Here is an 11099-nt window from a genome sequence, read left to right on the forward strand (position 1 = left end):
ACACTCTGATTTTTTTTTTTATGTATTTGATGTTTTTGGAAAAAATATCTAAAAATATTATTTTCCATTTTTTTATTTTATCTAAAAATATGGATTCTATACTTTATACTTATAAAATAAAGAAATTAGAAAAGTGTTATTTTTAAGTACATTTGGCGATCGCATTGAAATGCGTTCTTTTTATGACAGAGGGTATAAATTATCCGAATAACCAACCTGACGTCAAAGACACAAAACAGTATTTTTTAATTTGTATGATTATCGGTGTGTATATAAAACTATTTCCACCGTTTCATAATATATCTCCATTTTTAAAGGAAAATACTTATTTTAAAATATTTGTCCACTTAAACTTTTAATGTAAGTTTATATTCTCACAATTAATTTTATTTATATATTTCAAATCAACCATATTTCACGCATTACATTCAATTAATGATTTGGCGCAACTTTTTTTTGCACCATAGGCTATACGCCTATACCCATGTATATCAGTGTATGTTGTAAGAGCGTTTCAATCAAGTTGGCTGTAATTGTTGAGCAAATTAGACTCATAAAATATTATGTAAAATTTGTTGAACCCACAAAATATTGTACTTCGATGGTATTTGTTATATTGGTCGGTTATAATTTAAAAACAGTATACTTTTAAATCGTTATAAACAAAATATATTAGTTCAGTATAATAATAAACGATGCATAATTTTTCAACATATTTCTTACAAATTTGTAAAGTTTTGACAAATATAATCATTCAGAGGAAATTAGTCATATGATTTATTGATTGGAGTATGATATTTTGAAAAAAAATCTATATTTTTTTATTTTTAATATACTAATTCACTTTTTAACCATAAATTTTTTGTGATTGAGTTACTGCTTAGATTCTTTTTTCTGAGAAGAGGTAAGGGGACGGCTTTGCGTTTTCCGGTGAATTTACAAATCCACTAGTTAGTGGGACATTGACTTTGTGTTTCGCGGGGATTGTTTTTAACTTTCTAGTCAATAAAGGCTTATATGCTCGCAATTACATAAATTATTTTAAACAAAGCGAAAGTAAATTCTTTCTTTCATTTTTTTATAAAAAGGAGAATCTTGACTAATTTCTTATTAATAGCGAGTATTTTTTATTTTGAATAATTTGTGAGTATACCATATACGCACCGAACTTAATTATCCCTCCCGAGTCCTGATTCTGACCTTTAGCCCGATAAAGCTGAGCCCAAATAACTTTGTGATAAACAGAGGCAGCACCAGTTGCATTCAAAAGGGTTTTCGTGAAGTCAGGCCCAAGAGAGCTAGAGTTAAGCCCACATTTTTTTGTCAGGTTAATATTTAATTACTTTCTTTGCCTCCCGAACACTTTAATCATTGTCTTAACTTGTTTATAATTTCGACTTCACCTTTTTATTTTAAACAAAAATCATTTATTATAAATTAACCTAAATGGCCCCGTGATATCTCGCAAACTTGCATCACCAAAGGAGTGTCACACATTTTATTGCAAAAGTGATATTACTTTAACACAGAAGATTATGCCCTTCTTTGTTTAACGGAAGCGACTTATGCTTTTCTTGACCAGTTTGTGTAAATAAATAAAAACAGTTTTAAAAAGCTGAGAATGCTAGGTACTGTATCAGAACTTCTGCTTCTTTTCCAAACACTTTATTAAGTTATTTACTTCTCACTTGTAATCCACTTTTTAATTTTAAGCAAGGTATCATTTTTTTTAAAATTTACCCAAACAATCCAATATTGTATCAATAAACTATATGAAATTTTTTCTGGAGAAAGGAACCTGGCGAAGCTATATTAACGCAATTACTCCCTCCCTCCCAAAATAAGCGTCACTTTAACTTTCTGCACGTAATTTAAGGCGTAAGAAAAACATATTTTTACACATTATTTTTTAATTTTCTTTCCTAAATAAAAATATAGATGTTAAACTTTTATTAAAAAAAATTTTAAAAAATAATATGTAAAAATATGATTTTTTTTAAATCTCAAATTACATGAAAAAGTCAAAGTTACAATTATTTTGGGACAGAGGGAGTACTGAACATCTTCTTGATGAATACGAGGTCTAATTGTAACAACGGGGAAGGTGAAGGGTTTAAATTCAAAATTAGGAAAGTAATTGCACCTTGTTTTTTCTTTTATTTCTTCCAAATAAGGTTATTCCAATTTCAGTTAGGAAAAAAACAAAGAAATTGGTGTACACCGCGTAAGAGGCGTGTAACCGCGTATCGATTGACGAGTGGGGCAGAGAAAATGGCATACCGAGTGAAGTGAGTACTTATCAGCAAAATAAATAATACTACATAAAATATAAAATCTGGAACAAATAATACATCACCTCGTTGACCTCATTTTGCCCCAAATTTCTACAAAGTCTGCTAAATTTTGCTACTCACAATACTGTACTTCTCATAAGCAGACACGTTAGATTTATGTCTTTTTCCTTAATTTGCCGTTTCCTTATCTAAATCAATTCATCACTCTTTCTCTATAATTTATAAATAATTTTCCGGTATTTATAAATAATTTTTCTTTGATATATATCTCTTCAAGCCTATAACCTTATCCAACAGTAAAAAGTAATATCTTTTTTAAAATTATTTTTATTATATAACAAAATTTTGGTAGACATAAAATTGAAGGAAGGTAATGAAAAATAGATATTATATTTTTAATGATAATGAATTTATTATATTATCAGACTCGACGAGTACGCCCCACAGGGCCGCAGAGCAGCTGATATATAACGCTACTAGTGTTTATATCGGTCTGTCTTAAATACGAGAACACAAGTTCATCATCTCTCTGATTCATACATAAATTAAGCTAGCTAGAACAGATAATCATCACTGAGAAATGGCGGAACAGCTCACCGACGATCAGATCTCAGAGTTCAAGGAAGCTTTCAGCCTCTTCGACAAGGACGGAGATGGTTCATTTTCTTCTCTTTCAGTTTTTTTTTTTTTTTTTGTCTATGTAGATTAATTTGTTGTGTTGTTATATCATATGTTTTCGTAACTGTGTAAGCGTGTATTAAGTTTGTTGATTATAATTTATCATGATTCAGATCTGGTGTTTATTTTGTTTTTTTACTTGTGCACATCTCATATATTTCATGGATTATTTTCAGTTTATATGGGTGATGAATTATGAAATTGATTTTACGTGGATGTGCTATGTGTATGTGATGATTTATTCCTCAAGTTTCTCTTGTTTTTTGCTTTATTAGAGTTTACAGAGATAAAATGCGGAATTTCAGTGTTTAGCCTATGATGTTCATTGTGATTTGTAAGTCAGGGGTTTTAATTGACATGATGTAGCATTTGTCAACAGTTTAATCTCTTTTAGGTCTTGTTATTGTCGGAATTTGTTGAATGGATGTATCAACTAACAATCTAATAATACCTGTCGGATATGGAAACGTAGATAGATGTCCTGATTTGAATTTGAATTTGCAATTACAAATAGTTTGCTTTGTTAATTGATTCTAGATTCTATTAGTGCCTTTTGGAAGATTTGGATAAATGCTTTGACTTTACTGTAGGTTGTTAACTGAGTTGTAACAATATGGATATTCTGATATTTGTTGTGTACGGTGACTCTATATTGAGTATGTCATGTTTTCGTTTAGCGATTTACCCGTACTCTATATGACTACATTATCTAGCTTACTTACATGTTTGATAATTAACTTAGCATATACTGTATGTGTACAGGTTGCATCACTACTAAGGAACTTGGCACTGTAATGAGATCACTGGGGCAGAACCCTACTGAGGCAGAACTCCAGGACATGATCAATGAAGTTGATGCTGATGGTAATGGGACCATCGACTTCCCTGAATTCCTCAACCTTATGGCTAGGAAAATGAAGGACACCGACTCTGAGGAGGAGCTCAAGGAGGCCTTCCGAGTCTTTGATAAAGATCAGAATGGGTTCATTTCGGCTGCTGAGCTGCGCCATGTCATGACCAACCTCGGGGAGAAGCTTACTGATGAAGAAGTGGATGAGATGATACGTGAGGCTGATGTTGATGGCGATGGACAGATCAATTATGAAGAATTTGTCAAGGTTATGATGGCCAAGTAATGATCCTACCCCTAACAATCCACAAAGACATCCGATTTAAGTAAATCTGAAAAGAACAGAACGAAGGCTTTAATAGTGTAGTTGGTTTGGTAGCATCTTTATTATCTTTTTATCAAATTGTTATGGTGGAACTCTAATGGATGTAGTGGTGATGTCGTTATGGTGGTGGTAGAAGTTCTGTTTTATTTGTGTTGCAACTTTTTTATTACAGTAGCAGCTTTATGAAGATATTTGTTTGTCTATTACCAATATTGGTAGGTGTTTAACTCCTTGTATCAACCGGAAACCCGTAGTAGTTTTCTTCTGAAGACTTGCTCTTGTTTTTCCTTTCCATTTCCTGTGTATCTTATGCCCTAACGCTTTCCATGATGATAAGAGATAAGTCTTGCAAATGAATATCTGCTCTAACAAATCTTCTTAAAGGTGAGTAAGAATCGAACTAAAAAGAACTTAATGTCAGACTAATAAGATTTCAGCCTGGGTAAATGATCCGTGTATTCCGAAGATTTTCGTCTGGGTAATCCTGTGTGCCTTCTGAAGAGTTAGAGCAACAGAATCATGAAGATAGCATTTGCAGCACAAAAAATAATAAATGTTGTAGATTTACAACACAAACAAAAAATAATAAATGATTTAAAACACAAAAAATAATAAATACTTGACCACGATCTATGCCTTCCGAAGATTCGGGACTGGATAATAATTTGTGTCTTCCGAAGAGTTAGAGCAGCGGCACCAAGATAGCATTTATAACACAAAATGTAATAAATACTTGACTACGACCTAGTCCCGTACCGGAAAGATTGTACTTAAATGATTTGTGATTTTCGAAGAGTTAGAGCAGCCGAACCCAATAAGATAGCAATTATAACACAATGTCTTCCGACGAGTTAGAACAACTGAACCCAATAATATTGTACTTGACTGTGAGCCACTCACATACCGGAAATATTGTATAGCTAAATATTAGCCGTGATATACTTTCATTCACAACTGAAACAATTGTATAATATATTTTATTGTGACCTACTTTCATCGGAAACAATAATATTGGATAATGTCAAAAATATTTGAAATATTTGTATAACATACTTGGTTGCGAGCTACTTTCATTCACACTAGAAATATTGTATATATTATTTGACTACATACTTCCTTAGCAAAAATACTATATAACCAATTTTGTTATATATATGTAATCATCTATTTGGTGATGGTTATGCAACACTATAACTTCAATGTCGTGTTTAGTTAGGAAGAATAGAATGAAATGAGATAATAGAGGTTGGAGCACAATCTGAAAAAAAATTTGACTACAACCTAGGCAAAATAAGAATGGGATAATAGAGGTTGGAGCAAAGCTTAAAAAAAAATTTGAGTGGAGGCAAAATAAGAGGGAATGAAGCATTTCTTCCTTCCCAAATTAGTGGTATGATCTTGGTACAGGGACGATGCAGGAAATGAAAGAAGAAATGAAATGTGTAAATAAAATACCTATAACATAGTTCAAAAATCATTCCATATTGATTCATCCAAACAAACCAAACATAACATAAGATACTTATCGTACATGCATAATCCACAACCGGTTTTCTGTCCGTTCTGACATATGATGTCAGAACTTGCCAAATGTATTACCCTAATATTTGGATATATTTCTCAGGAAACAAAAGTTGTTCTTCAAGGAGATGAAAAAGGGAGAAGAAAAATCTGCTCAACCACCAAGGTTCTTATAAATTTGTAATAACCAAAGTACATATCAGAATGACAATTACATTACATAAAAAAGAAACAAGTCGATTCATTTCATCCCTACACAAGATCGGGTGGCGTTTTCCTCATCGATCCATCATACAAATACAAGGGAAAAGAGAATCCAGTCACTGATGCAACTATTTCACTTGCTATCATTATAATCTTTTCAAGCTTTTCTTTCTTGCATCGATCTTCTTCTTGTCTGCATTAACCTTGGGCAACCCAACATTTTCCTTATTTTTCATCACTGGCGCCAGTGAAGAAGTTGCCGAGCCACTAATTCCCGTATCTGTCACTGTACTGGAGGCAGCATTTGTCGACTGGTCTTGACTTCCTTTGACCACAGTATTAGTAGTAGGGGCCAATGGAGATGGCAATGGAACTGCAGCGCCTGTTGCACCATTCTTCTGTTCAGTGCTAAGAACTGAGGTGTTGGTCTGGCCAACATTTAAAGCAGTGGTCGACTCAGAAATTGCTCCATTTTTAAACTTTGGTTTTGGCTTTATAGCATGACAATCAGTGTAGATCCTGTGGTTTTAAAAAAGCCACATCATAATGCAAGGAGAGCAAAAGAGAATTTTATATGTTGACAAGTACTGCCTAGTGGCAAAAGGTGTCTCTCTTCCCATTAAGGGTCTGAGAATCCTCATCCCCCTCCCCCTCAAACAAAAACTATACAAGAAATATGAAATTGGTTTAAAGATTGCAATCAAGATTTGAGAACCTAGATATCATGTGAATAAAAATGCACCCAGTAAGATGTTGAATACTTCACTCATTTTGAATAATAGACAGAACAATATAAGGTATGCCTATACTGACCCCGTTTGTCTAGTACACCCCAAAATAATAGTGTCTCTTGAATATTTTGATATTATTTGTCCATCTCTAGCCAATACAAAGTAGCAAACTAAATCCCAAAATTACCCTCACTTATTTGTCATTTCAATGTTGAATTCTCTTTTTATTGCGAGTAAATGCAAAAAAAATACTCCCTCCGTCCCATCTAATTCTTATCATTATGGGACGGGGGCTCGGCACGCACTTTAAGACTCTTAAAGAGTATAATTCTATTATTTTTTATTTTTTTTTCTTCTGAATAAAAATTTAACATTTATATTTTTATACAGAAAAAGAAAATTTTAAAAAAGAGTTATGAAATTATATTTTATATGTGGCTTCAAATGCGTGCCGAATATTGAAAAAGAAATGCAAAGAAATGGATGGGACAGAGGGAGTATGCAACTTGGGAAAAAGATGACATCTAAAGTTTCAATGTGTGCCAATTTTATGGTGAATGGCGTATTATAGGACACCGGTCTCTTTTGGTGAAATCTTCCCACTGTCTCTTTAACTTGGGTGAGAGTCCGGGAGCAGGTGAGGTTCGAACCCTGTGACCCTTTAGATCAAGGCAAGGCCCTGTTTCCGCCGGGGCAGCTCTCACACTCTAATGTTGGTTAATTTTTTACAAGAGACTAATAAAATGGGATGGAGGGAGTAATGTTTTACATGTTTAGACAAACACAAAAAGTTACTTGCACTTAGAAATTTACTTTTAAGCTAAAACAAGGCTGTAGGTAAACTCAGGTGTACGTCTGTTGTAGTGTAATTTGTCAAAACCAGGAAACTTATCTCTCACCTGGCATATCTAGCGTACTCTTCATAATCATCAAGCAGCATCTTTCCGGCCTGCTCATTCAAAGCTGATCCCGGAAATGGTTCAATCAGTAAGCATCTAATGACCTGTCCACGGAAGGGAATAAGTTGAACATATCATTATATAAAGCATGCCAAGTCAGAGGAAAAGAAATGTAAACTTAAGTACTTTGCAATAAGTAGCAAAGAAAACAAAGTGGATCTTTACATCATAAAGAAAACAAAACATCAAAAATCTCATAAACTTACAATAAGAACATGTCTTAAGCCAAGACCAGGGTTCCAATCCTTTTTCAACGTGTTGACACAGATCTCACCATTTTTTGGTGCGACGTTCGGGTGGAAAATCTTGGTCAAAAAATAGCCTGAAAAACAGCATAGGCAAAGTGTTGTTCTGTAGCTCAGGAATAAATTACTAGAACCACGAATGGAAGAGAACTTTTGACAATAAACAGATAAACATGGGAGCAAATTTTATCTTCACTTCACTACAAGTAACACTGAAGCCTTATTTTTTATTGGCATGTAACAGAAGTAATGATGATAAGAACAAGTGCACCAAGAGGTTGTAAGATTCAGGCAACAGTATGATTCCTGAACCACCAATTCCACCACAAGAGAGTGAAAAAGTAGATATCTTAACCTTCAAGACAGAGACCACTAAACAAGACCATGCAAATGAATAGAAATTAAAGAATGCAATTGCATTGTACTTCCAATATCTTTTGGGATAACAAGCAAGTGTAAAGAAGGTCAGAATGTAAGTTTCAACAGTTAATGTTTTTTTAGAAGTAGAAACAGTGTAACACGATGGTCCTAGGATCTTAAGTACCATATTGACTTTTTGAATATAGATCCAACAAACCTGCGGGAGGAGAATGCGGGTAATCATGACCAAGTATTAACTTCATCCGAAAAACACCATTGGCATAAGGTGTCCCAGCTGCAAGACACGAGATCCTTGAAGTCAGAACAGAGAATTAAATGACTCATCGAAGGCATCATAATTGAGGTATAGTTTGTTACCTGGTCCTTCTATATCAGCAAAAATGGTTGAAAAATCATCATCATTAACACCCACTCTAATGCCCTCGGGAGGAGTTTCGTCAAGATTTTTCAGTTCCTTGGCAAGCTGCTTTATAACATTCGGAGGAAGATTTTCATTTGTCGCCTGCATTGGTATGCAAAGATAACTGTTATATAATAATTTGTAAAAGGTTTCGTGCCCTGCTACGGGCAGTACATTTTGCCCCCAAAAGCATACACTTCTATGCTAGGAGCTTGACAAAGGTTTCAAGATCCAGCCATGGACTTCTAGAATAAAAAAGTTAACAAAACAAGTGAAAATGTTATGTTTGCGGAGCAACACAACTTCCTTATAATGCAATTTAGAGGGTACAAGTATTTGATAGTCTCAAGCAATAACAATGGTTTAGCAACTGTAATTCCCTATATATGTATATCAAGAAAACATTCCTATGACCCTAGGCACAATGTCTCCAAAATTAATTAAGGTTCCACAAGAAATATAGAGCGAACTCACCATTGCCACACAATCAAGAATAAACCCTCAAAGAACTACTGTTATTCTTCTGATTGAAACAGGACTACACAATTTCTTCAGGGAGGGAGACAACATACATCAGGTCTGCGAGATAATCTGCGAAACAAAGGAACTGTCATCTTTAGAGTAAGAACAAGTTACTCTGGATAAATATCTCTTTTTCCAGGTATCAGAAATTACTTGCAAGTTGCAATGAACTAGAAAAAAAAGAAGCTTGCTTTAGCTACTTATTACTCCATGTTTATGAGCATTCTTAACTGTGATAAGTGCTTTAAAGTGTTAACATATATCGTAAAATCAATTCCGCAACAAGAAGAAACCCTCATATCAAGCAACAAACAAAATGGAGGATGACATATTAAAAATTATAGGGAAATCAATTAGTTATGTCATCTAATCACTCTAAAAACAAATCAAGCCAATTTGGCATCTCCGATTCGAAGAAACACAATTAAACCTAATTATAACACCTGTAAAACAAAATCAATAATCTCGAGTCGCCAAGAAAAAGAAAACCCTAAAAAGAAAGAACTTTTATAACCCACGAATAGGAGAAACAATCCAATTAGGAACTTGTCAAATTCTCATTGCAACAATTCACAATCTTTAAGAGAAAGGGCCGATACAACTATAAGTATACAACAATTCAATCAAAAAGAAACAAACTTTGAAATCAAGAATCAGAACCAAAGCTGTAAAATCAAACTGAGAAACAAACAACCCATCATCTAATTTCATCATCTTATAAGGCAACCATTAACAAGAATCACAAATTCTCAATCAATTTCAAGATTCATAACAAACAAGACAAGATTAACAAAACCCACATCAGAAATCAAGATTTAGTTCACTTCGAAACAAATTTCAAGAACAATTCAATTCACAAGATCTGAAAATAAATAACCATGAAAAAACAAGAGCGCTTACTGGGTAATCTTGAGTGGGGGAGAGCTGCAGTAGTTGTATTTTGTATGTATAGATTTGTTGTAGATACAAATAATCCTCTCTTTAGTCGCCAACGCCACGAATAAATCTCCTCCCTTGAAATGATTGATGGGATTTAGAAAGAAACAAAATAAAGAAGATAGGTGCAACAACGTTACTATTTTCAAAATTTTCAATGAACATTAGCATGACACATAAGTCATTTTATACAATTTTTTTGTAACGTAATTTTTATGTTAATTTACGTTCTTATAGTAATTGTTCTGGGTACATTATTATGTTATCAGGCGTATGATTATTCCATATCTTTTACCGCATTTCCTATTCTTCTTTGCTCGCTTCTCAGTTGTTTCTATGATTATTATTGACAATCATTATATAGAAATTGGTCAAAATTATACAAATTTTGACTAATTTGTAAAATATTATATAATTAAAAGTAATTATAAAAATTCTATCTGTGACATTATTATATTTTCAATTTATTATAAATATAAAGGAGCAAATTAAAAATTTTGATTAAAATTAAGTCAATTTTTATTATTTAAAAGGAAAAATATAAGTGCCGCTCGCATGTAAAATAAAATCAAAATCAGCGTATTCTGCCATTAAAAAAAATGTATAGATTGCGACCACAATCACTCAACCAAACTCTTGGGCTTGACAAGCAAAAACAATGAATGACTAGTAGCAAGGTAAAACAGATTCCCTAATCAAAACATAATGATTGCTTTCGATATATAATAATCCGATAGCAAAACCCACGCACATATTTTCATTGCGCTCCGCGCCTATGACCATGACGGGTGTGAATGTGATATTGTCGAACAAAATAATCTGAAATATCAATCAGACATAATTTCATTTCAAATTATTGAAATTTATAATAAAATAACTACACCTACTTTCCAGTTTCCCAAAAAAATTAATATAACAATAACACTTATTAAGTATACCATACATATTTTTCAAAAACTCTGTAAAATATACGGAGTACCTTTTATTTACTAATTTCAAAGCCGGGGAACTTAGAAATACTGTATCATTTAAAAATTGATATAAATCGGCTTG

General features: G+C 33.1%; 2 protein-coding genes across 4 annotated transcripts; one reads left to right on the forward strand and one right to left on the reverse strand.

The window, feature by feature from the left end:
- The first annotated feature begins 2342 nt into the window (after positions 1-2342).
- On the forward strand, positions 2343-4437 carry LOC108219223 (calmodulin-7). Its single transcript, XM_017392549.2, has 2 exons — positions 2343-2950; positions 3735-4437. Exons 1-2 carry the CDS (start codon positions 2875-2877, stop codon positions 4106-4108), a joined length of 450 nt encoding a protein of 149 aa, XP_017248038.1. The 5' UTR covers positions 2343-2874; the 3' UTR covers positions 4109-4437.
- A 1368-nt stretch (positions 4438-5805) lies between these two features.
- LOC108219302 (ubiquitin-conjugating enzyme E2 22) lies at positions 5806-10205 on the reverse strand. Of its 3 annotated transcripts, none has more exons than XM_017392671.2 (7): positions 10011-10205; positions 9063-9179; positions 8546-8690; positions 8385-8462; positions 7769-7884; positions 7503-7606; positions 5806-6391 (listed from the first exon to the last, which is right to left on the reverse strand). In XM_017392671.2, exons 2-7 carry the CDS (start codon positions 9063-9065, stop codon positions 6019-6021), a joined length of 819 nt encoding a protein of 272 aa, XP_017248160.1. In that variant the 5' UTR covers positions 9066-9179; positions 10011-10205; the 3' UTR covers positions 5806-6018. The 3 variants fall into 3 exon arrangements, with proteins under 3 accessions (XP_017248160.1, XP_017248161.1, XP_063947647.1); XM_017392672.2 differs by lacking the exon at positions 10011-10205 and adding an exon at positions 9911-9949; XM_064091577.1 differs by lacking the exon at positions 10011-10205 and adding an exon at positions 9771-9912.
- Positions 10206-11099: the final 894 nt, after the last annotated feature.

Source organism: Daucus carota, chromosome 4 (assembly GCF_001625215.2).
Source record: "Daucus carota subsp. sativus chromosome 4, DH1 v3.0, whole genome shotgun sequence".
Lineage (NCBI taxonomy): Eukaryota > Viridiplantae > Streptophyta > Magnoliopsida > Apiales > Apiaceae > Daucus > Daucus carota.